Genomic DNA, 26,984 nt, shown 5'->3' with positions numbered 1-26,984 from the left:
AATCATGACGAACCAACACTTTGCTGACCGCGGGCTGATAATAATGTATAAATGTTGAGAGTTGCTGCTTCATGTCAAGCAGCATAGACCACTTAGGATCCACTTTAGATGAAACTGGAGTCGAAACTTCCATAGCGAATTCGCCTTCTTCATCGCTCGCATAACGCTCCACATAATCGGGAGATGGAATCCAGTCTGATGGAAGCGGTGGTGCATGTACCGTAACACCAGACTCAGGAATAAGCTCTGACTCATTCTGAATTATCCCCTTGTCAATTTCCGACATTTTGTTAGGACGTTTAGGAGGAGAACATTGAGCAGACAATTGAAAATGCTCTGGCGAATCCCGATGGCTACAGCCAGGCGCTTGCAGTGATGGATCGCGTCGCTGCGCGCCTTCATCCGCCTTTCTTTTAAGGGGTCTGGAAGCTTGACGCCAGACTTTGCCATGCGTAGCTTCATCCGAGGATGAGGATAAAAAACTAACCTCACCCCCCATGGTGAGGGTGAGCGATCTGTGACATCGAGACAACAGGAACGCTCGAAGGTACGTCAGCGCGATTGATGACGCCTCTCGTTCCCTTTCGCCGATCGACTTTACTTTTCCCATGGGTTTGGGAGCTTGAAAGAGGTCTAAGGCTAGGTGAACGACAAGAACGCGCAGACGCACCCTCTACATCACTGAACACATTAATAGCACTATTAATATTACCACTTTTAAGCAGATTAACCTCGGACATAATTTGGTCTCTGTCCGCTGTTAGCGATTCCACCCTTGAACCAAGAGCCTGGATCGCTGTCATCATATCTTTCATTGTAGGCTCAGATTGAACAGAATTAGGTTCAGGATCTACCACTATGGGGGAAGAATTAGGTTTAATAACATTATAAAATGATAAATCCCTTGATCAAGAGGAACTACGTCTGATTCTATCTCTTTCTAGTTTGCGAGAGTAGCATTCATAAGTCAACCCCTGACTCTCGGATAATTCAAAACATTCTTGACATCTATCTTCAAAAATACAAATTTTACCCCTACATTTAATGCAAATCGTATGGGGATCAACACAGGCTTTTGGAAGCCGAGCTTTACACCCTTTCACACACTTGAAGGGGAGGGGTCAGCCATTTTGAAATGTAAATAGAGAGATCAAATCAAGCAAGGGTACAAAAATAATCCAAATAATCCAATTCAATAGGTATTCAAGAGAATCCGTAAGTGAGTCCAATAATTGCGAAAGTCAAAACCAATAAACAACTGTACATCACCAAGAACACTGTTAATTCCAGGTAAACGCCGAGTGAATTTCCAAAGCTGTTGGCAATATGGCGGCAGAAGAAAATCTGATACTAGGAGGGATAGTTCGACCTAGCTCCGTGGTGGCGCTAGTGTATACCTGGCATATCTGTGCATTTTGAATTTTCTGCCGGACAGAAGTATAAATCTATTACACATAACCAGTGGGTAAGTTTAAATGTTTAAAAATCAATGCGAGTCATGTTAAAATTACTGTACAGTACTTAATTTGGAGACAACAACGAAATCCATTTGATCTCATGTGGAATTTTATTCACCAAAAGCCAGCTGATGACTATCTATGAAGAAAATAGTTATCACAACACCTACTTACATTGATCACTGTTTCTTATATAATTCATCACTCAATTTCACCTAATACTAAAATTACAGTTACAAAACTACAACTGTCATAGCATCAATTCATAAAAAGAATCAACGATACAACAGTATCACCTTGTACGCAGTAGAAAATGAATTATGAGAAAATGAAAACAATTTGATATCAAAATATATAGCTATGATGGATTGGACAATGAAAATGTTAATAATGACTGTAAATATGAACACAATTCTCTTATAATATATTAAAAACCTAAGGCTGTGTGAAGGGGGAAATAAACCTAGAAGTTGAATATAAAAAGTACAATTAAAAAAGCCTGCACAAGGCCCTAGTAGATATAAAAATATCTTTAATATAGTTTATTGTGCATACAGAACAGAGAATAAAGAGCAATAGATTACTGTACAAAAACAATGTGCTCTCATGACCTTAGACGTTTTGAAGGAGCAACTTTCAAGTGATTCCAAGATGCTTTACAGTTGGCTTGTGGACAAAAAGGTGAGTTCACTTCTTTCCAGAATATTTCTGCACACATTCGATGCACCCTGGATTCACAAGTCGGGCATCCATACCCCTAAAATTAAAAAAAAAAAGGGAAAAGCTATAAGATGATTATCTGTGTATGGAATTCATAATACTGTTCAACACACTTGAATGAAGAAATAAAATACTGTAAAATATGAAAAATTTCTAAGCCATATCTAAACTACTTATTTGCAACATATATAATCATTCACATAGTGCAATCAAAACTCAGTACTACTATAAAGGAAATTTGTTTTCAAGGGTTCTCCATCTCTGCAGGCACTTGACTAGAACTGGGTACCGCTGAGTCATTGATGTACCATGATTCCCCTTCCCTTACAATGGGGGTCTCAACACATACTTCACCTCAGTAGGCAGCTACTTCCTCCCAGAGTATTCATGAGCTAGACAGAACACGTAACTGGAACTGCCTCAGCTCTCGTGCACCCAGAGGCTGACAAAGTGTTATGTATGTTAGCCTCTGAAGAGCAAAATGGTGAGCTTGGTACCAAGCTGAGCAAAGGCAAGTTACTTGAGTATCTATCGCTCAATGGAGAGGAGCCATGATGTCAATTGCTTGTACTTCATGGGGCATTTTGATGCTCTTAAGAGGTCACCTATTTTTGTTCTCTATCTCACGAGTATGTTGGCAGATTTTGATGCATAGGGAGATCTCAGTGCACAGGGAGCTTTTAGAGCTTGGGAATATCTCTGCGCATAGGACAGTGGAATGTGGACTGGGAGTACTGAGATGAAATAGGGGACCAGTGATCTGATTCATGTACATGTGAGCGTGTGGGATCACAAGGAAAGTATTTTCATGATTACGCTCGAGTGAGATAAGAGCGACAAGACCAATTGTGGGTTCCTCTTTCACCACGAGTGAGCATCTGTCTTGGGGACTAAAGTCTCCTTAGGGAAAGATCCTGGGTTTTACCTCGAATGTCCTAGTGAAGGAATGGGAAGAGTGTGGCCCCCTTCATCCCAACCAAGACACCTTCCCAAGCTGGGTCAGTTATTGGCACCCAACACTCTCACCCGTACGTGAGGAGAGACAATTCCTCTTTTTTTTATTCAGGACAAAATAGTCAGCAGCAGAGGGTGACGTCAAAGATGAGCAAGAGGAGCTCGTACACTATTTCTCCTCCTTTTCAGACTTCAGTGTCAAGGGTTTGGTAGCCGGCAACAACGATCCTGCATCGGGAAAGCGTCTAAAATCATCCCCAACAGCAGACAAGAACATGTCTGCGGGCATCACATCCTCCAGCTGATTCACAGGTAGAGGAGATGGAGTAGACTCTGCAAGGGAAGGAATTGAGGCCACGGCATTAGCCAGCACTTTTAGGAGCTTCTCCACAGATGGAACAACAGCAATGCCTAAGAAAGGCCAAAACTTCTGTAAGCCCAAGTTCTTCCCAATATCATCTTCTCTTGGTACAGAAGACAAACTTTGAGGGGAAGGCAAAGGGGTACTACCTCCACTTGGGGAGAAGGAAAAGGCAATACTTCTAAATTCACTGAAGCAAGCCCAGCATGCAAACTGGGGTCACCTTCCTCCTATAAATTCCTCCAGAGGACCTAGCCTAAGAGGAATACAAGAGAGACACAACAGGTTGAGAAGGAGAGTAAAAGGAACTAAAGAATTTCTTTGGCATCAGTTTGGATATTGCCACATCCAAAGTTGAAGAATCCCTCTTAGTGTCTCTTTCCTTTTTTTTTTTTTTACCAAACTCTACCCACTGCAGAGGCGGCCATGACCTACACTCATTGAAAGGGGATGAATGTGAGCAGTCATGCCCTTGGTATTGGAAAAGAATTAAATATCTGGTAAGATGTAGTTAGTGTAATAGAAGGGTCTGAAAACAAGTAACCTATCACATAGGGAATCATAAAGGGCGAGGAAGGATTCAACTCTTTATTGCGCTTAAATTATTACCAGAAGATACTTTACTGTATTAGAATAGGTAGCCTTGGATCTAAGTCAGAGCAGGTTAGACTGGAATCTAACCTTGTATTAGGCATGAGAGAGGAAAAAGGTATGGGATCATTTAACATAACATTTGTATTGGAATCATAAATAGTAAAATGAATAAAACTGGAAGAGCTGTTCCATAAGCCTAAAAATATCCACCCTGACTTCTAATTTTTCACCCCCTGACTGTTGTTTGAAAATTACTATACTGTATCACTATTAACAAAACTATACAGCACTTAAGAGTAGCCTCCTGGCCCTGAATTCTTCACCCCCTTGTATTTACTCTTGCCCCTTTATCCTACACTACATTTCTATCACAAGTTCTCTTAGATACTAATTTGACATATCCTGTCATAAATTTCTTGGAACAATCAGAGCAATTCGAACACAACAATATCACATTGTTGACCCCTGCACATGACAAAAAGGGAATGTGAAGCTTTCTCCTCTAACAAAAGTCTATTCACATAGAACTTGAAACAAATACCAATTTGAAATCCCAGAGGATGGCATATCTTGCTAATCTTCCTTGAACGGTTACTAACCAAAGAAATAATCCAAGTAAAAAACCAAGATCTGAGGGAGACGGAGATGCAAGGTTTTCGAAGTCGTCAACTAGGAAGAATGATGCTTTTAGTGATATGACGCTAGCAGGTTACACCTTCATCACAATAGTGTGTGGTCACACACTAACCAGGTGCCTAAAGGGTGGGGATATAGGGTAGCAGAGATGGAAAAGCACATTGTTTTTATTTGGTTGAGTTCGAATTTTTTACTGTCCCCTTGCAAGATATAGTATAAGGACTAATAACCCAAAGGTATGGTTTATCAAAATACAATTATACAGCAATTAAGTAATCAAAAGTCTACCATCCTACGTATAATATAGCCAACTTACCATAAACGTTATCAGTTTACACAAGACACATTTTGGTATAATATCTTCATAGGTTTCTTCTAGATATGTTTGGAGTTCTGCATATGCTAAAGGACTTAGACATACATTTTGCTCATCAGCATCCTGTAATTAAGAAAATAAGATATACAGTATTGCATTACAACTCCATAAATCTTCTATGTATCTATATTCAAGACATGAATGTTCCCCAGGTTTAAGTATTTTGTTTGATACAAAGAAGCAATGTAATTTCACAAAGCATGTGCCATCTGGACCATCAGGTATCCATCAATATTATTATTATTATTATTATTATTATTACTATTATTATTATTATTACTTGCTAAGCTACAACCTTAGTTGGAAAAACAGGATGCTATAAGCCCAAGGGCTCCAACAGGGAAACATAGCCCAGTGGGGATAGGAAACAAGGAAATAAACTATAAGAGAAGAATAAGGAATCAAAAATAAAAAATTTCAAGAACAATAACAATATTAAATTAGATCCTTTACATATACTGTAAACTATAAAAACTTCAAAAAAACAAGAGGAAGATATATAAGATAGAACAGCATGCTCAAGTGTACTGCTGTGCAGTCTCCAGGAACTTTCCTATTAAGTCTAGAACAGGGAAACCAATACATGATATAACTAAGAAATATCATCTTCCCTGCCCCAGAGCCTATGTATCAATGGATAAGGTAACGACAGTTTAAGGGATACTCACAAGTTCAGGCTCTATTGAATCCATCAGAGAACAATAAATGTGGAATTTGTTAACTAAAGGACAGCACGTAACCCACTGAGAACCGTTACTAATGATGAAAACAATGATTATCCGGTGAATTTTTTACTTCTAGAAACTATCCTTCTTAAATCCTCAGGAGACTGAAAGGATTTATTAATAACACTAATGTACGCCATTCATTCCTATTTCTAGCACGCTCTCTTGCCTCTCTCACATCTATCCTCCTATCACTCAGAGCTTCCTTCACTCCATCCATCCACCCAAATCTTGGGTGACGCAGTTCCGGTAGGCTCTGCTGCTTCCTCCGGTGCCTTGGAAGACCGCAGAGGTAGGAGCAGTAGGGGATTCAGCATTATGAAGCTTCATCTGTGGTGGATAACGGGGGAGGGTGGGCTGTGGAACCCTAGCAGTACCAGCCGAACTCAGTTGAGTCCCTTGTCAGGCTGGGAGGAACGTAGAGAGGAGAGGTCCCCTTTTCTGTTTCATTTGTTTGATCTCAGCTACCCCCCAAATTGGGGGAAATGCCTTGGTATATGTATGTACTAGTGTACGCAACCCGTCAAAAATGACAGCTAGATATTTAGATAAATATGCAACCACATGCATCCCCCTCTCACCAGGGTATGACTATTTCCTCTCTCCCCTACCCAGGGGATGGAGAGAGTTCATCATGACAGAAAAAATATATGTAGGAGAGATACTCCATATACTGTAAAACATAAACAAAGTACCAGTACCAAAAAGACAAAAAAAAGTTGATGAAACAAATATAATTTTTTTAATGAAATATAAAGGATTTCAAATAATACGGTAAATTTCAGTATCCACCATTTGCATTATGAGGTTTAACTCAATAATTGAAAGTCAGAGGGAATACTGTAGTTGAACGCAAAACTCATACCATCTGCTGCATTGTAGGAAATCATTGTATGAGATTCAAGAATACTCTCTGTACTTTATATGTACATTTCTCATTTCCTATATGTTATTCATTGTATCAAACCCTTAAATTCTAATCACGATACAAAAATGAAAGAAAGAACATATATTTTTAGATATTTATATTTTTCCTAACTATACAAACCCAAGTCCTTTAATAGGAGCATGACTTCAGCCAAACAGGAATGGTCGTTAAAGTTTAACCCTGGATAGGTACGCTCCTCGGACACCCCTTTAAGGGTATACTCGGACGCGAACGACCCCGACGCCAAAAAAAATTCTTGAAAAATCAGTTTTTGCAGTAACCTCCTTTTTTCTTTTGCCAAAAAAAAACTTCAATGAATGCTTAAAACAACTGTAAAGATAAATACTACTCATCTGCAGAAAAACTATTTATTATAAATATTTTAAAAAATTAAGTAGAAAAAAAAAGACCTGACATAAAAATTCATAAAAAAAAAGTTTATACATATATACACAAATCCTTTTAGGAATTGATTCTTGAATGTTTAGGACACATCTTGATGTATTTTGGATGAAGTCAGACCCATGGAGGTGAAGATCTGAAATGAGAAAAAAAGGGTAACTTTTTTTGGCCAAAAAAATTTGTCCAAATTTCATGAATTTTTTTGAGTACCCAAATGAAATAGGAAGTGGCTAATTTTTTTAGGGAATAAACATATGTTATCCTAAAATAGAAATATGTAAAAAAAATCTTCATTATTTTGTAAATTACATTTATATCAGGGGCCATATCTAAAGGTAATTTTTTGAGTACTTAGAAATTTCGTAAAAAAATACATATATTTAATATATAATATGATATTTATGCAGGTAAAAATATACCAAAATATCACAAATTCTATAGGGAACAAGAATATATATAGATAGGGCAGCTTACGCTTCGGATATGTCCACAAAATGGCCGCCAACCACACTGACTCAGACTCCCTAATCTGCCACTTGAAATGTAGGAAGGGTATGTCAATTTCAAGGTGTTATTTACTAATCTAATTATTATTGGATATGCATAAAAATTGTATGGTGGGTTGCTGGATAATTGTCGTTTATTTTACGACTATAAAATTAAAATTCTGACCCAAAAAAATTTTTTTGAAGGGAAATAAAATCGAAAAAAAAAAAATGTAAAACAATATAATATTTTAGCTAAAAAAATTAGATGATATTCAATCAAAAAAAAAGTAAACAAAATTTTCCGACAAATAAACATCTAGAGGAATCATTACTCTGTGATAGTTCCTTAGTACGTAGTAATTTTGAAAGAATTGGGAAAAAACGAAAAAATGGCAATCACCGGAAAATCGAACACATACCTATATATACGCCATATCTGGCTAAAAAAAAGATAGGCATGGGTAGCCAGATCATCTAGAAACACTTTCCAACACTATAAAAATATAAGTTTTGCGACACTACTTGCCAATTCCTTACGGTAACATGACTAAGCAAAGAAATGCAAAACAAATAAAAAGGGGCACTCGCGGAAAAATGGCTAACATTCTAATATACGGCATTTCAGAAAAAAAAAAATTCAGCCACGTGCTAGGCAAACCATCAAGGCACATTTTCCGACAAATAAACATCTAAATGAATAATTACTCTGTGATAGTTCCTTAGTACGTAGTAATTTTGAAAGAAATGGGAAAAAACGAAAAAATGGCAATCACAGGAAAATCGAACACATACCTATATATACGCCATATCTGGCTAAAAAAAGAAGATAGGCATGGGTAGCCAGATCATCTAGAAACACTTTCCAACACTATAAAATTATAAGTTTTGCGACACTACTAGCCAATTCCTTACGGTAACATGACTAAGCAAAAAAATGCAAAACAAATAAAAAGGGGCACTCGTGGAAAAATGGCCATTCTAATATACGGCATTTCAGAAAAAAAAAATTTCAGCCACGTGCTAGGCAAACCATCAAGGCACATTTTCCGACAAATAAACATATAAATGAAATATTACTCTGTGATAGTTCCTTAGTACGTAGTAATTTTGAAAGAAATGGGAAAAAACGAAAAAATGGCAATCACAGGAAAATCGAACACATACTTATATATACGCCATATCTGGCTAAAAAAAAAATAGGCATGGGTAGCCAGATCATCTAGAAACACTTTCCAACACTATAAAAATATAAGTTTTGCGACACTACTTGCCAATTCCTTACGGTAACATGACTAAGCAAAAAAATGCAAAACAAATAAAAAGGGGCACTCGCGGAAAAATGCCCAACATTCTAATATACGGCATCTCAGATAAAAAAAAAAGACATGCACGTGTTAGCCCAACCATCAAGGCACACTTTCTAACACATAAACATGAAAAAAAAATCAATAATATACGGCAATTCCTTACTACGTAGTAAATTTTTACAAATATTGAAAAAAAACAGAAATTGGCAACCGCAGTTAAATACCCAATATACCAATAACTACGTCGTATCTGACAAAAACAAAATCACGCATGGGTAGCCAGATCATCTAGACACACTTTCCAACACTAAAAAAGCAAAAGTTTTACGATACTATTTCGCAATATCTTACGGAAAAATGACTTGGCAAAAAAATGAAAAAAAATGAAAAAGGGACACTCGCGGTAAAATGCCCGACATTCTAATATACGGCATCTCAGATAAAAAAAAAGACATGCACGTGTTAGCCCAACCATCAAGGCACACTTTCTAACACATAAACATGAAAAAAAAATGAATAATATACGGCAATTCCTTACTACGTAGTAATTTTTACAAATATTGAAAAAAAACAGAAATTGGTAACCGCAGTTAAATACCCAATATACCAATAACTACGTCGTATCTGACAAAAACAAAGTCATGCATGGGTAGCCAGATCATCTAGACACACTTTCCAACACTAAACAAGCAAAAGTTTTACGACCCTATTTGGCAATATCTTACGGAAAAATGACTTGGCAAAAAAATGAAAAAAAATGAAAAAGGGGCACTCGCGGTAAAATGGTCCTCGTGGTGATGAACGACATTTTAACTAAAAAAAAAATCATGCACATGGTAGCCAAACAATCCACCAAGACTTTCCACAACTGATAACCTATACAAGTTGCACCATTCTACGACAATTTCATAATACGTAATAACTTTGATAATTATGCAAACTACCTTAGAAGGGTAAACTCGGTCGCGCTCGACCCCGACGCGTCTCAGAAATCGGGGAAGGAGTACAGCTACAGCAATGCACATCTGGACACTACTAGAGCGTGTAGGGGAGACACCTCCTGCAGGTCGATCACCCACAAATTCAGTCACGGGGGTGAGTCACGTGAGAAAAACCTGTTTTTTTTTTACGCTCGGGGTCGCAAACGACCCATCGTACCTATCCAGGGTTAATGAGGTAATTATAGCTAATACCAGAAGGGGGCTACGTCCCATACACCCGCAAGTTAGCTAGAAACTCACTTTTGATCTATGGCTTGGGAGTTACTGGGTGGTTGAGGTGGGAAATGTCATGTAAAATATTCATGTATGTAGTATTGGGAAAAATACAAAATTACTTTAAAAAAAATTCTTTGTTTCCATACAAATACAAACCATCATCCTTTAATATGATACTCATTCTTAGGATGAAAGAAGTCCCTATGAACAAAAATCTTTCTTGTTTAACTTTAGTGGGAAATGTCAGAGCGTCTTGTCCTGTATAGGGGCGAAGTTATTGACCTAAAATTACTGCCAAATCTTTGCTCAGACTGCATCCATAAGGTTTAAAACCCTTACAGAAAACTAAAATTACTGGCAGATCTTTGCTCAGACTGCATCCATAAGGTTTAAAACCCTTACAGAAAACTAAAATTACTGGCAGATCATTGCTCAGACTGCATCCATAAGGTTTAAAATCCTTACAGAAAACTAAGATTACTGGCAGATCTTTGCTCAGACTGCATCCATAAGGTTTAAAACCCTTACAGAAAACTAAAATTACTGGCAGATCTTTGCTCAGACTGTATCCATAATGTTCAAAATGCTTCCAGAAGACTAAAAATACAGCCAGATCTTTGCTCAAATAGCTTCTATATTATTGACTCCTACCAATCTCCTAAAGGTCTGAGCATGGGGATATCACAGGCATAAAAATTGGCTCATACAAAGTGAAACTGGCAAATGGTCACAGGAGAGCCTACGTTCTAGTATGAGATATGTTGTACTAAATTATATGTTTCATGAGAAATGGATTCGGATACATTATATAAATCTTCTTCTGCACCTGGGAGAATGGGGTAGATACTGTACTTCCTAACAGATCTTGTCTGAAAAAAGTTGCTCAGTTACGAAGATTACAAACATCTAACGTTCGGTCCAGCTCTTAACGACCATGACTCCTGCACCACAAAAGGAAGGCGGAAAGAAACAGGAGCAGAAAGTGTGCCATCCTACATATAAAAATCACGCTATATATCAGTTTAGTGATATCAGTATTACTGTATGGACATGAGTCGTGGTATGACAATGAAACAATATCCAACAGATTTTGTAGATTTAAGAACAAAGCCCTCAGAAGAATATTGGAAGTTAAAAGGAAAGACAGGATTAGAAATGAAACTATAAGAGAGATTACTCGAGTGTCATACGTGGATGAAATCATGGTGAGGGGTAGGTGGAGGTGGTTTGGGCATGTTCTTCACACTCCTCAAGAGAGATTAGTTCACCAAACTTTCAACTGTGCTACACAAGGCACTACAAGAGTTGGAAGACCCAGACCTACATGGCTGAGGACTATGAAGCGGGAAGTGAGAGATGATGAATGGAGAAGTATTGGTTTAAAAGCTCAAGATAGAGATGACAAGCGAAATCTAACCGAAGCCCTTTGCCTCAATAGGCGTAGGAGGAGATGATGATAACGATGAAAGCCTCGAAAGGAAATCACTTGATTTGCTAGTCGCCCTCCGCCAGAAATATGATGTCACCATTCTTAAGACAGGAACTCGGTAAAGAAGGACTTGCAAAATATGTAAAACTTCTCTGTTTTTCTTGCAAGAAATAAAAAAAAATACTAATTTATCAAGTACTTAACTTTAATACAAGAAAATATGTTATTTTTATTAATAAAATAAATTTTTGAATATACTTACCCGATAATCATGTAGCTGTCAACTCCGTTGCCCGACAGAATTCTATGGAGGGATACGCCAGCTATCACAATACTAGAAGGGGGTGTATTTACCAGCGCCACCTGTGGCCAGGTACTCAAGTACTTCTTGTTGACACCTCCTCAATTATTCCTCGGTCCACTGGTTCTCTATGGGGAGGAAGGGAGGGTCGATTAAATCATGATTATCGGGTAAGTATATTCAAAAATTTATTTTATTAATAAAAATAACATTTTTCAATATTAAACTTACCCGATAATCATGTAGCTGATTCACACCCAGGGGGGTGGGTGAAAACCAGTGTACAAGATTAAAGGATAGCTAAGTATCCCATATTTCATATAATCAGTTATCCACAATAACAATGAAATAATAAGTACCTGGTAAGGAAGTCGACTTGAACCGTTACTCTGCCTTTAATAAGATCGTCTTCCTTACTGAGCGCAGCGTTCCTCTTGGGAGGCTGAATCAACTCAAAGGTGCTAAAGTATACAGGGCTGCAACCCATACTAAAGGACCTCATCACAACCTTTAACCTTGGCGCTTCTCAAGAAAGAATTGACCACCCGCCAAATCAACAAGGATGTGGAAGGCTTCTTAGCCGACCGTACAACCCATAAAAAGTATTCAAGAGAAAGGTTAAAAAGTTATGGGATTATGGGAATGTAGTGGCTGAGCCCTCGCCTACTACTGCATTCGTTGCTACGAATAGACCCAGGGTGTAGCAGTACTCGTAAAGAGACTGGACATCTTTGAGATAGAATGATGCGAACACTGACTTGTTTCTCCAATAGGTTGCATCCATAACACTCTGCAGAGAACGGTTCTGTTTGAAGGCCACTGAAGTAGCCACAGCTCTCACTTCATGTGTCCTTACCTTCAGCAAAGCAAGGTCTTCTTCCTTCAGATGAGAATTTGCTTCTCTAATCAGAAGCCTGATGTAGTAAGAAACTGAGTTCTTAGACATTGGTAGAGAAGGCTTCTTGATAGCACACCATAAGGCTTCTGATTGTCCTCGTAATGGTTTTGACCTTCTTAGATAGTACTTAAGAGCTCTAACTGGGCAAAGTACTCTCTCCAGTTCGTTCCCCACCATGTTGGACAGGCTTGGGATCTCGAACGACTTAGGCCAAGGACGGGAAGGAAGCTCGTTTTTAGCCAAAAAAAACCGAGCTGCAAGGAACATGTAGCCGTTTCAGATGTGAAACCTATGTTCCTGCTGAAGGCGTGGATCTCACTTACTCTTTTACCTGTTGCTAAGCACACGAGGAAAAGAGTTTTTAATGTGAGGTCCTTAAAAGAGGCTGATTGGAGCGGTTCAAATCCTGATGACATTAGGAACCTTAGGACCACGTCTAGATTCCAGCCTGGAGTGGACAACCGACGTTCCTTTGAGGTCTCAAAAGACCTAAGGAGGTCCTGTAGATCTTTGTTGGAGGAAAGATCCAAGCCTCTGTGGCGGAAAACCGCTGCCAACAAACTTCTGTAACCCTTGATCGTAGGAGCTGATAGGGATCTTACGTTCCTTAGATGTAACAGGAAGTCAGCAATCTGGGTTACATTGGTACTGGTTGAGGAAAACTGCATTGGCCTTGCACCAGCTTCGGAAGACTTCCCATTAAGACTGATAGACTCTGAGAGTGGATGTCGTCTTTGCTCTGGCAATCGCTCTGGCTGCCTCCTTCGAAAAGCCTCTAGCTCTTGAGAGTCTTTCGATAGTCTGAAGGCAGTCAGACGAAGAGCGTGGAGGTTGGGTGTACCTTCTTTACGTGAGGTTGACGCAGAAGGTCCACTCTAGGAGGAAGAGTCCTGGGAACGTCGACCAGCCATTGCAGTACCTCAGTGAACCATTCTCTCGCGGGCCAGAGGGGAGCAACCAACGTCAGCCGTGTCCCTTTGTGAGAGGCGAACTTCTGAAGTACCCTGTTGACAATCTTGAACGGCGGGAATGCATACAGGTTGAGATGGGACCAATCCAGCAGAAAGGCATCCACGCGAACTGCTGCTGGGTCTGGAATCGGAGAACAATACAAGAGGAGCCTCTTGGTCATCGAGGTAGCGAATAGATCTATGGTTGGCTGACCCCACAGGGCCCAAAGTCTGCTGCAAACATTCTTGTGAAGGGTCCACTCTGTGGGGAAGACCTGACCCTTCCGGCTGAGGCGATCTGCCATGACATTCATATCGCCCTGAATGAGCCTCGTTACCAGCGTGAGCTTTCGATCTTTTGACCAAATGAGGAGGTCCCTTGCGATCTCGAACAACTTCCTCGAATGAGTCCCTCCCTGCTTGGAGATGTAAGCCAAGGCTGTGGTGTAGTCGGAGTTCACCTCCACCACCTTGTTAAGCTGGAGGGACTTGAAGTTTATCAAGGCCAAATGAACTGCCAACAACTCCTTGCAATAGATGTGAAGTGTCCTTTGCTCCTGATTCCATGTTCCCGAGCATTCCTGTCCGTCCAGTGTCGCACCCCAGCCCGTGTCCGATGCGTCCGAGAAAAGACGGTGGTCGGAGGTCTGAACAGCCAATGGTAGACCTTCCTTGAGAAGAATGCTGTTCTTCCACCACGTTAGAGTAGACCTCATCTCTTCGGAAACAGGAACTGAGCCCGTCTCTAGCGTCATGTCCTTTATCCAGTGAGCAGCTAGATGATACTGAAGGGGGCGGAGGTGGAGTCTCCCTAACTCGATGAACAGGGCCAGCGATGAAAGTGTCCCTGTTAGACTCATCCACTGCCTGACTAAGCATCGGTTCCTTCTCAGCATGCTCTGGATGCATTCTAGGGCTTGGAAGATCCTTGGGGCCGACGGACAAGTCCGAAAAGCTCGACTCTGAAGATCCATACCCAAGGAGACAATGGTCTGGGATGGAACGAGCTGAGACTCCTCAAAATTGACCAGGAGGCCCAGTTCCTTGGTCAGATCCATAGTCCATTTGAAAATCTCCAGACAGCGACGACTTGAGGGAGCTCTTAAAAGCCAGTCGTCTGACGGAGCTGGACACAAGATCATGATACTGCTGCACAGTCTGTAAACTGTCAATCATGGGCAAGCGAGGAAGTACAGTGACAACCCGAATCTGTCTAGACTGTCTGGGTCGTACAGACAACTCCTTAACGGGTTGCTGAGGTTGCCCACTGCGTCACAACAAGTCCCTTCTGTTGGTTGTTGAACGTCTTCCCCGTGACACATTGACTCCGTAAACAAAAAATCCTCTAACAAGGACTAAGCTTGGACTGCATGTCATGCAACACAGCTCAAGGTCTATGGGAGCAGGTGTGGTAACAGACGGGATTAGCGGCTGAAGTGTAACCATTACCTTCCCTGTAAGCATGTTATGCTTAAATAAAAGTCCATAAGAGGTTATGCAGCTAAAGGCTCCCTCCAAATGACAGAGTCCTCAAGGGAATATCAGAAGGAGGGAGAAAAGAACTTTCTCATCTACAGGGACCTTATCCTAGAAAAGCTAAGTTCTCTGAGTGAGGGTTCACTGGTGCAAAGCAGCAGACTAGAAGGCAACGTTATGAAACTGCTTGACAGTCTAGTGAGTTGGCAACAACCCAAGATGTGTTGAGAAGCATGCGGTAAGGTATGCAGAGCATGATGTATGCAGAGTATGCTGTATGCAGAGCATGCTGTATGTAGAGCATGTTGTATGCAGAGCATGCTGAATGCAGAGCATGCTGTATGCAGAGCATGTTGTATGCAGAGCATGCTGAATGCAGAGCATGCTGAATGCTGAGCATGTAGAAAGCAGAGCCTGCTGTAAGCAGAGCCTGCTGAAAGGAAAGCAGAGCGTGTGCATGGCGTTTAACATTTCTCAGAAATTCCATGACCAGTGCTAGAGTGCTTTATGCATGCTTGCATGGGGTTTAAACCATGGTATGCTGAACAGCAGAGTCAGAACGAGCTGGAACAACAACAGAGGTTTCCTCAACTTGAGGGAAAACCTGAGGTTCAGACTGCATAGGCTGAACAACAGTCGGAGCAGAAGGCAGGTGCAAGGGTGAAGGAGGTTGACTCCTAGCAAGAGTTGCACCCAAGGATTGCACCAGCTGAGCGGAGGACGGAGGCGGAGTAGCCGTTCCTGTTCCTGAGAGATGAGTGGAGCATGAGAAGGTTGAGGCTGCGCAGAACAAGGTAAAGTTCTAGCAAGCTGAGGCTCCTGAGGCACAAGTGCATGGTGTAGATGAGCTTGCCTAGATGAGGGTTGAACTCGGTGCAGCGCTGGTTGAGCAGACAGACTCACGGAGGGGAGAGGTTGTTGTACCCCAACCGAGAGTTGCACCACTGGTGGAGCAGCAAGGGGAGGAGGAGGAAGAGTGTAACTCTCCTGATCCCAAAGCAAGGGTTGCCTTAAAGAAGGCTGAGGCTGAACAACACTGTGAACAGCAAACTCCGAAAGTGGTTCAACATCGTACGCCTGGCAGATGGTGCTGCGACCAGGCGGAGCAGGTGCAGGCTGGGCGAGCACAGGCGGAGCAGGTGCAGGCTGGGCGAGCACAGGTGCAGCGAGAACAGGTGGAGGGAGTGCAGGAGGTGCAACACTCTCAGCCCGACACTCACGCATCAAGTCCGAAAGCTGTGCTTGCATGGACTGTAGTAGAGTCCACAACATCGTACGCCTGGCAGATGGTACTGTGATCAGGCGGAGCGAGTGTAGGAGGAGGGAGTGTAGGCGGAGGCGGAGGAGCAACACTCTCAGCCCGACACTCACTCATCAAGTCCGAAAGCTGTGCTTGCATGGACTGTAGTAGAGTCCACAACATCGTACGCCTGGCAGATGGTACTGTGATCAGGCGGAGCGAGTGTAGGAGGAGGGAGTGTAGGCGGAGGCGGAGGAGCAACACTCTCAGCCCGACACTCACTCATCAAGTCCGAAAGCTGTGCTTGCATGGACTGTAGTAGAGTTCACAACATCGTACGCCTGGCAGGTGACTGTATGGACTGCAGTAGAGTTAACTTGGGGTCGGCAGACACTAAGTTCTGCTGAGGTAAAGCCTTAACAGCAGAGATCTGTTGTGGCAGAACCTTACTCCTCTTAGGCGGAGTGTAATCAACTGATGACTGAGGAGAGTCAGAGCTAACCCAATGACTGCATTCGGGTTGTGAACTTTAACTTCGTACGTCTGGCATAGGTCTGGACTAAACGTTTAAGAAGTCTTGAGACCTGAGACCAGCGTTACTCTGCCTTTATTTTCTCCCCTAATCTCTTCTGCAGACGAGCAAAATAAGGGCTCAATCGTCTGCGGGTGAGAGTGACGGTCTCGGTAAGACACGCCCACAACCACCGAGAATACTTCTGTGCGCCGATCAAGGCCTGCTGAACCCTTATGCCCTTCGACATTGCTTCTCCCCTGGGCTTGGGAGCTTGCAAGAGGTCCCGGACTGGGAGGACAACTGGCGCGCACAAAAGTACCCTCACGCACTAATCACTAATCACTTTGATTTCTGTTTGCACTTATTTCACTGAACTTTAAGTGGTTTGTACCTGAAATACGCAATTCTATCCTTTCTCAAAGATAGTAATTGCGAAAACAGAATTACAATGTAACAGAAAAATCTAATGAAAGATAATTCAGTGGTTGGAAAGAGACTAAACACTAGATCACTCTAGAAACGTTTAGTTTCTTCCCCTAAAGAGACTAGGGAGAAGAGCAACAAACGATAACGACGTTACTCGTACGCCTGGCAGGCTTGAATGAAACGTTTATCCTCTTTCTCCCTCCGTCTCTATCTCTCTCTCTCTCTCTCTCTCTCTTGACTTAGAACCTGAGAGAAGAGCCCAATCATATATATCGTTAAAACATATTATTGTTAAAGGAAAAAAACTGAAAAGTTCCTTTATTAGGATCAAAACCATTAAGTTAAGAAAGAATGAACAAAACGCTAGACACGGTTACTCTTACTGCAACGTGAAACCGTGAACATTCTTTCTCTATCGTAACGATAGAGTGCAAGTTGAACGTTCTGAACGTCAACAACTGCAGAGACAAAACAAAACGTTAGTTCAACTTTGAAAACAGTACGAGACTGTCAAAGAAAATCTTTCAAACTCTGTGGCGGAAATAGCATAATATGTTAACAGGTAAAACCGAAATGACGGGCTCAAAGTTTATTAACTTCGGTAAAAGACCGCCTATTATTAGGAAGGTCGAATATAAACAAATATAAAAATTAATTTTAATGAGTTTATAATAAAAGGAAGTTAATCGAAGAGGCCTATAAGAGGCGGAGAGATATAAAATAAATCTATAACTTTTGTTAAGCAAAATTAAGAAAGAGAGTCTATACTCTCTTAGACACCAACACTTCCGTCTAAGGGAAGGGTCGGCCATTGAAAGGTGAACGAGAGTTCATACTCTCTCGTCACCAAAATTAATCAAATTAATTCCAAAAGCTAACTAAGCTAATATAGAAGTTTTCCAGTAAAGCGACAGCCGAAATCAAAGAGAAATACTTCACCAAAGTCGTGAAAATACTCCAAGAACATAAGCGTATCCCAGAACGTCTTGCCGGAAGCACGACAGAGGAATAATTGAGGAGGTGTCAACAAGAAGTACTTGAGTACCTGGCCACAGGTGGCGCTGGTAAATACACCCCCTTCTAGTATTGTGATAGCTGGCGTATCCCTCCATAGAATTCTGTCGGGCAACGGAGTTGACAGCTACATGATTATCGGGTAAGTTTAATATTGAAAAATACTATTTCTAAGAAAATGGTTATAATATTAGTGTACTTTCATTAGATAATATCAATCTACTGTCAGATATGAAACAAATTAAATTAAATGTGTAAAATATAAGATTTTGTACTAGTTGTAGAATCAAATTCACCACAGTACACATAACCGATACAGGCCCTTGAAATACTTTGTATAATTATTCGATATCTTGATTATGGGAATACTAATATTAATTGATAGCCTATTGGAAGGAAATCACTCATTTTCCAGCTCATTTTCTACCAGTAATATGACGTTACCAGACATATATGAACTTGACAGATATCAAAACTTTTCTTTATGCATATTTTATTCAAAATGGATACTGTATATTATATCAAAAGAAAATATTAACTTACTAAGAGAAATTAGTTGAATTTCCTAAAAATAAATAGATTATATCTAATGAAATATCTGTCCTATTATTGTAATAATTTCGAAACTTGTGACTGCACAATATTTATAATGCCTCCAGAAGCTTAAATCATGGGCTACCACACCAAATGCACCAACTGCGCTGCCTCTACAACATTTACAACGCTTCCAGAAGACTTAAATCATATAAATTTTACAAGAGTATGATACATCAAGGACAGGCTGCTCAGTCTTCACTGAGCAGCCTGTCCCTGATGTAACATACTCTTGTAAAATTTATATGAAATCTCAAGCAGACTGGAATGGGATTTTACATGATCTTTTGTGCTTGAATTGGTCACAATTATATAGTAGTGTTGATCCTGTTGCCCCTTTGAATGAGAATCTAGTCAACATAATTGATAGGCGTATCCCTTCTCGTGTGGTAAGGTAATGAGTGAAGGACAAACCATGGTTCAATGATGATTGTAGACGTGCTTATTTGGAGAAGCAGAAGGCCTATCATCTTTGGAAGGGTAACAGATCAGATCTGACCTGGAATAACTATACTCAGCTTAGAGAGTTTATGCTTCAATTGAAAAGGAATACAATTTAACCATGAAAGAAACCCTTTCTGGTACAACTCAGGAACATAAATGGTAGTCTGCCCTTAAATCTGCACTCTTTGGTGTAGATGCAACAGTTCCTCTTTTACTTAAACCTAATGGCTCAGTCACTCACTGTCCCAAGGAAAAGGCAACCCTTTTGGCTGATGTTTTTGACAGTAAACAGAGTAATGGAAAACTTGAACTTTCTCATTCCTGTTTCCCTGAGGCTAAACTAACTAGTCGCAAAGGTCGTAAGTCAACGACCACCTGTATAGGCATAGGCACAACTAAACGTTACGCAACACTTACCTTGAAAAGCCATCGGTTTTTAGTGAGACGGTCAATAAAGGCTTCTCCATCAGCAATCTTCATCTTAGGCACCACATGGGAGGCCAAATTCGTTGCTTCTGTTGAACTTATCGTGCCTCCAGAATTTACAAGTGCATCAACCAATTTCCGAATATAACTAAGTTCTTGGTCCGTAAATACTGAAGCATGTCTGAAATGTAAACCAATATTTCATGCTTACCGAATGGAATTTTGCATAAAAAAATACATAAAGGTTTGGATCTGCAATACAAATATCACAAATTTAGAAGTAATTGGTATTTTTCCTAAATACGCAAACCTGTAGTTCTTTACAACAGGAGAAGAAATCAGTACTATCTGACATAAGGCTATAAAAACTTTTAACGAGGTGTTAACAACTGCTCGGTTGTTAACCAGTGGTAGCAGGGAAAAGCATTGACCCCGGCCCCCCTCACTTTGATCGCAGTCAGGACTTTCCCCTGGGGGTTAGGTGATGGCGGTAAAAGTATGTATAAAGAACTACAATTGTATAGTTAGAAAAATACAAATGACTTCCATATTTGTGATTTGTTCCCACATTGTATATAAACCCTACATTCTTTACAATAGCATCTCATACTATGGTGAGTGAAGGACCCTTCAACAGGCTGAAAACTTTCCTTGGGATTATGCGAGAGATGGGCATCCTTCCTCCTCATTAACCAAGAGGTTCACGGCCCAAGCAAAGCGAATATGAGCGTTAGAACACAGTTGTGGCCGTCAAGGAGATGTATGGTAACGGGTTTACATTTCATTCCCAATGAAAACCGTTATAAGGGTCATAATTTTTTAATAGTCTTTGAATTTCCCCTAGATGTAAATGGGTTTTAAGACCATTAACATTCCATTGAATTATGTATGGTCTGAACATTAAGGCAACAGAGTTGAATTTCCACTGGGCAGCACGTTAATTCTGCTCATTTTGCTGCAGTTAGATTTCTGTTTATTGCAACTAATATCCTATTCTCTTGAAATCATTAATCATTTTATTGCTATGAACCTTCCCTGATGTTCATATTGCTGATACATACATTCTGATGGAGGTAGGTCAGAAAGGAAAGAGGTAGGAAATTTAAAGTTCTAAATTTATACACCAGACTCACCTCTTATAATTTTGCCTCAGTAGTAAACCATTACAGTTAATGTTATAAGGTAATTAAACGTTAAATATTGTGTTTCTACATACTGCTAAAAGTAATTAATATAATCAATTAATAAACTAAAGGATACCCAACTTTTATGAAACCACATCCCCAACAGCTAATGCTAGGGCACCTAAAGCACAGTATTCTTGGTAACAGAACCAGGATCTTTGAGATAATGTTTAGAAAATACCAATTGGTATGCCCTGAGCTACAGCTTAAACTCTTTCCAAATAGATTCTTACACAATTTCAGCAATGTAGCTGCACCTCTAATACCATGCACTCTAACCGATAAGTCTTTTCTCTGACTTGGATACAACTCCTAGTGAGCCTCTGTGACCAATCTTTTAACGATAAAAGATATAGTTTTTTGGACAAATGAAGATCTGAAAACCTAGCCCTACTACAGTTAAGAACATTACCCTAAATATCTGCAGTTTTGGCCAAAACATACATACCAGCCCTCACTTGACTGAGATATCTATACTGTACTCTAATGCAGTTGTTTAACTTCCATTTCCAAAGATGGAATTTGAGAAATTTGTGGTAAACGCTTTGTTTTAAAATCATTCTTAGCTCTGAAAGCAGGCAAAAGCGACAAGATCCTCCCATGTTCCCCAAACCCAAAATTACAAGAAAGATCATGTAGTTCACTAATGAGTTTTGTTGATGATAATACCAAAAGAAAAAGCTTTACCTGTGAAATCTTTAATAGAAAGATTTTCCAAAGGTTCACCATATGAATCTTTTTTTAAAAATGTAATACATTTAGATTCCCAAATATTCCTCTGGCTACCAGAAGTTTTCAATAATAAAGGAGCTAAATACATTTTCAATAGTGCTAAAAACAGGTAAATTCAAACCTAAATGTTTAAATACAGTATGATACAAGAAACTAAATACCCTTAATAGCTGAAATGGATAGCTTCTTTCATAAAGTTTGGCCAAACACAGTTAACCCTCTGAAAGATCTCTTCAAATTGATAAATATAATGTACTTTACTCGCAAAGCAAGTAATTATACAATCACGTCAGCTATGAATGCCAAGCTGCTTCTCTTACGTGTGAGGAGATATCGGACATAGTTTTACACGACTCCTGCAGATCTGTCTTCCTGAACTTTGATGCATTCTTCGTCTTTGGGTCAAAAGCAGTCTAAAGGCTAGCCATAGACAAAGCAGAATAGGAGGAAATGCTAGAATAGGAAAGGAATGCACACACTTCTTGCCAGTCTTCAGGGCTGAGATCTTGGAGGTAAACAACAATCCTGTGGAGGGAGAAAACACAGGGCCCTATCTAACAGCAGATATGACAATACCAACAGGTGCTACATCAACCAGTGCCTCCATAGGTGGAGCAGGTGCCCAGGAAAACACAGCAAGAAAAGCCTCAGAAGTTCTGGCGGCAGCCAAAACCTTTAGCTTTCCAGCCGACCGAGCACCAACAATGTCCAAGGCATGACACAATTTCCTCAAGTCCAGGACATGGTCGTTATCTTTGGTCCGTAAAGTGACGGTAGTTTCAAGGCACAGGCAATGGCATTACGGGGAAGGCAATACTACAGTGCTGCTTCTCCTGGGGAACACCCGAAGAGCGAGTCGAGGTCTCCTCCCTCAACACAAATTCCTTCAGAGGACTCACCTCTGGAGGAATTAGCGGGAGACATAACAGCCTGAGCATCTCCAGAAGAAATGAAGTAATTACAGTACAGCGTCTTCAGCAGCAGCTTAAAACTCGCCATTTTTGATACCGAAGTCCCTCTTAGCACTTTTCTTCCTCTTCTTGTCAAACTCCACCTACTGCAGAGGGGGCCACTACCTGCACTCATCAAAAAAGGTTGACTGTGAACAGTCATACCCACGGCATAAATGGCAGGTTTCGCCACAAACCTGACGCATCTTTTCTCGGGTTTACCCGAACACATTGGCATAACAGCACACTTCTTTATTTTACTACAAAGAGAAAAGACAAATAGTTAATACGGCTAAAATTGAGGAGGCAGCAAGAATATGTCCGCACAGCTTGTGGCCGAATTCAAAAGTGAATGTCTAGCTGACTGACATAGCGGCATGGCTTACCTGCCACTTGCCTGTAGCTACAACTATCTCATTAAAACTTTAACAGCCGTTCAAACTTTGCTAAAGTCATACTCCCATTGAAAGACAATGGTCGGTATTCGTGAAGAAATAGGTAGCATTAAAGAAATATTTACTGTAGGTACATATTGTGGATACAGGGAAAACAGTAATTCGTTTTAAGACATACTGTATCTGCGGTGTGGGTGTTGTACAGACAGTTGTACCTCCTGAAGACTTTGGTATACACTCGGGTATCATATTTCAAGGTATCATAGTGTAAGTCATTCACTTGGAAGAAGACCTACATTAATCCTTTCACAAAACTCATCCCTTTACCCCCATGGACGTACTGGTACGTCCTTGCAAAAAACTGCTATTTACATTTTTTTTTGTATATTTTTTATAACTTTATGAGAAACTTCAGACATTTTCCAAAAGAATGAGACCAACCTGACCTCTCTATGACAAAAATTAAGGCTGTTAGAGCAATTTAAAAAATGTTATTTTTAATAATAAAATAAATTTTTGAATATACTTACCCGGTGATTGTATAAGCTGCAGCTCTGCTGCCCGACAGAAAAACTCTACGTTCAAAATACGCCAGCGATCGCTATGCAGGTAGGGGGTGTACATCAACAGCGCCATCTGTCGAGCAGGTACTCAGTACTCAATGTAAACACAGAACTCAATTTTCTCCTCGGTCCACTGGGTCTCTATTGGGGAGGAAGGGTGGGTCCTTTAATTTATGATCATCGGGTAAGTATATTCAAAAATTTATTTTATTAATAAAAATAACATTTTTCAATATTAAACTTAGCCGGTGATTATATAAGCTGATTCACACCCAGGGGGGTGGGTAGAGACCAGCATTAATTGTTTACATTATTATGAGCTAAGTATTTTGTATTTCATTTTAGCAGTTATTCAAAATAACAAACATAAAATAAATAAGTACCTGGAAAGGAAGTCGACTTGAACAATTACTCTGCCTTTTTTAAGTACGTCTTCCTTACTGAGCCTCGCGATCCTCTTAGGATGCTGAGCGACTCCTAGGAGCTGAAGTATCAAGGGTTGCAACCCATACTAAAGGACCTCATCAAAACCTCTAATCTAGGCGCTTCTCAAGAAAAGAATTTGACCACCCGCCAAATCAACCAGGATGCGAAAGGCTTCTTAGCCTTCCGGACAACCCAAAAAACAACAATAAAAAACATTTCAAGAGAAAGATTAAAAAGGTTATGGAATTAGGGGTATGTAGTGGTTGAGCCCTCACCCACTACTGCACTCGCTGCTACGAATGGTCCCAGGGTGTAGCAGTTCTCGTAAAGAGACTGGACATCTTTAAGATAAAAAGACGCGAACACTGACTTGCTTCTCCAATAGGTTGCGTCCATTATACTCTGCAGAGATCTATTTTGTTTAAAGGCCACTGCAGTTGCGACAGCTCTAACTTCATGTGTCCTTACCTTCAGCAAAGCATGGTCTTCCTCATTCAGATGTGAATGAGCTTCTCGTATCAACAGTCTGATATAATAGGAAACTGCATTCTTTGACATAGGTAAAGAAGGTTTCTTAATAGCACACCATAAAGCTTCTGACTGTCCTCGTAAAGGTTTAGTTCGTCTTAAATAGAACTTAAGAGCTCTCACAGGGCATAAGACTCTTTCTAGTTCATTTCCAACCAAATTTGAAAGGCTTGGAATATCAAACGATTTCGGCCAAGGACGAGAAAGTAGCTCGTTTTTGGCTAGAAAACCAAGCTGTAAAGAACATGTAGCCGTTTCAGATGAAAATCCGATGTTCTTGCTGAAGGCGTGTATCTCACTGACTCTTTTAGCTGTTGCTAGGCAAACGAGGAAAAGAGTCTTTAAAGTGAGATCTTTAAAGGAGGCTGATTGTAGTGGCTCGAACCTTTCTGACATAAGGAATCTTAGTACCACGTCTAAATCCCAACCCGGTGTAGCCAAACGACTCTCCTTCGAGGTCTCAAAAGACTTAAGGAGGTCCTGTAGATCTTTGTTGTTAGAAAGATCTAAGCCTCTGTGACGGAAGACTGCTGCCAACATGCTTCTGTAACCTTTGATCGTGGGAGCTGAAAGAGATCTTTCCTTCCTCAGGTATAATAGGAAGTCAGCTATTTGGGTTACAGAGGTACTGGTTGAGGATACTGATACCGACTTGCACCAGTTTCGGAAGACTTCCCACTTCGACTGGTAGACTCTAAGAGTGGATGTCCTCCTTGCTCTAGCAATCGCCCTGGCTGCCTCCTTCGAAAAGCCTCTAGCTCTCGAGAGTCTTTCGATAGTCTGAAGGCAGTCAGACGAAGAGCGTGGAGATCTGGGTGTACCTTCTTTACGTGTGGCTGACGTAGAAGGTCCACTCTTAGAGGAAGAGTTCTGGGTACGTCCACCAGCCATTGAAGTACCTCGGTGAACCATTCTCTCGCGGGCCAGAGGGGAGCAACCAACGTCAACCTTGTCCCTTCGTGAGAGGCGAACTTCTGCAGTACCTTGTTGACAATCTTGAACGGGGGGAATGCATAAAGGTCTAGATGGGACCAATCCAGCAGAAAGGCATCTATATGAACTGCTGCTGGGTCCGGGATCGGTGAGCAATATATTGGGAGCCTCTTGGTCCTTGAAGTTGCGAAGAGATCTATGGTAGGTTGGCCCCATGTGGCCCATAGTCTCTTGCACACATCTTTGTGAAGGGTCCATTCTGTTGGGATGATTTGACCCTTCCGACTGAGGCAATCCGCCATGACATTCATATTGCCTTGTATGAACCTCGTTACTAGAGAGAGGTTTAGATCTCTTGACCAGGTGAGGAGGTCCCTTGCGATCTCGTACAACGTCATAGAATGGGTCCCTCCTTGCTTGGAGATGTACGCCAAGGCCGTGGTGTTGTCCGAGTTCACCTCCACCACTTTGCCTTGAAGGAGGGACTTGAAGCTTTTCAAGGCCAGATGAACTGCCAGTAGCTCCTTGCAGTTGATGTGTAACGCTCTTTGATTCGAGTTCCACGTTCCCGAGCATTCCCGACCGTCTAGTGTCGCACCCCAGCCCGTGTCCGATGCGTCCGAGAAGAGAATGTGGTTGGGGGTCTGAACAGTCAGGGGCAGACCCTCTCTGAGGTTGATACTGTCCTTCCACCAAGTCAGTGTTGACTTCATATTCTCGGAAATGGGGATCGAGACCGCTTCTAGCGTCTTGTCCTTTTCCCAGTAAACAGCTAGATGAAATTGCAGGGGACGGAGGTGTAGTCTCCCTAACGAAACGAACTGTTCCAGGGATGATAGCGTCCCTATCAGACTCATCCACTGTCTGACTGAACAACGTTTCTTCTTTAGCATGTTCTGGATGCATTCCTGGGCTTGACTTGTTCTGGGGTTCGACGGAAAAGCCCGAAAAGCTTGACTGTGAATCTCCATCCCTAAGTAAACTATAGTTTGGGATGGGACCAGTTGGGACTTTTCCATATTGACCAGGAGACCCAATTCCTTGATCAGATCTAGAGTCCACTTTAGATTCTCCAGACAGCGACGACTGGAAGACGCTCTTAGAAGCCAGTCGTCTAAATAGAGGGAGGCTCTGATATCCGCTAAATGCAGGAATTTGGCTATATTCCTCATCAGCCTCGTAAAAACAAGAGGAGCCGTGCTTAGGCCAAAGCACAGGGCTCGAAATTGGTAGACAACCTTGTCGTAAACGAATCTCAGCAAAGGTTGGGATTCTGGGTGGATGGGGACGTGAAAGTATGCGTCCCTTAGGTCTAAAGAGACCATCCAGTCTTCCTTTCTGACCGCTGCTAGAACTGACTTTGTGGCCTCCATGGCGAACGTCTGCTTTGTGACAA

At 41.0% G+C, this 26,984-nt stretch overlaps 1 protein-coding gene across 1 annotated transcript in view; it reads right to left on the bottom strand.

Moving 5' to 3' along the window:
- Window positions 1-1,548: 1,548 nt before the first annotated feature.
- LOC137649930 (non-structural maintenance of chromosomes element 1 homolog) overlaps window positions 1,549-26,984 on the bottom strand; it is a 42,686-nt gene continuing 17,250 nt past the window's right edge. Inside the window, exons 4-6 of the mRNA XM_068382876.1 lie at window positions 19,869-20,058; window positions 5,039-5,161; window positions 1,549-2,214 (exon numbers count right to left, since the gene is read on the bottom strand). Of these exons, the coding sequence (XP_068238977.1) occupies window positions 2,062-2,214; window positions 5,039-5,161; window positions 19,869-20,058 (466 nt within the window). The 3' untranslated portion in view covers window positions 1,549-2,061. The remainder of the gene's footprint in view (window positions 2,215-5,038; window positions 5,162-19,868; window positions 20,059-26,984) is intronic.

Source organism: Palaemon carinicauda, chromosome 11 (genome assembly GCF_036898095.1).
Source record: "Palaemon carinicauda isolate YSFRI2023 chromosome 11, ASM3689809v2, whole genome shotgun sequence".
NCBI lineage: Eukaryota > Metazoa > Arthropoda > Malacostraca > Decapoda > Palaemonidae > Palaemon > Palaemon carinicauda.
Note: the sequence above shows the minus strand (reverse complement) of the source record. Positions and strands in the feature narration are given on the sequence as shown.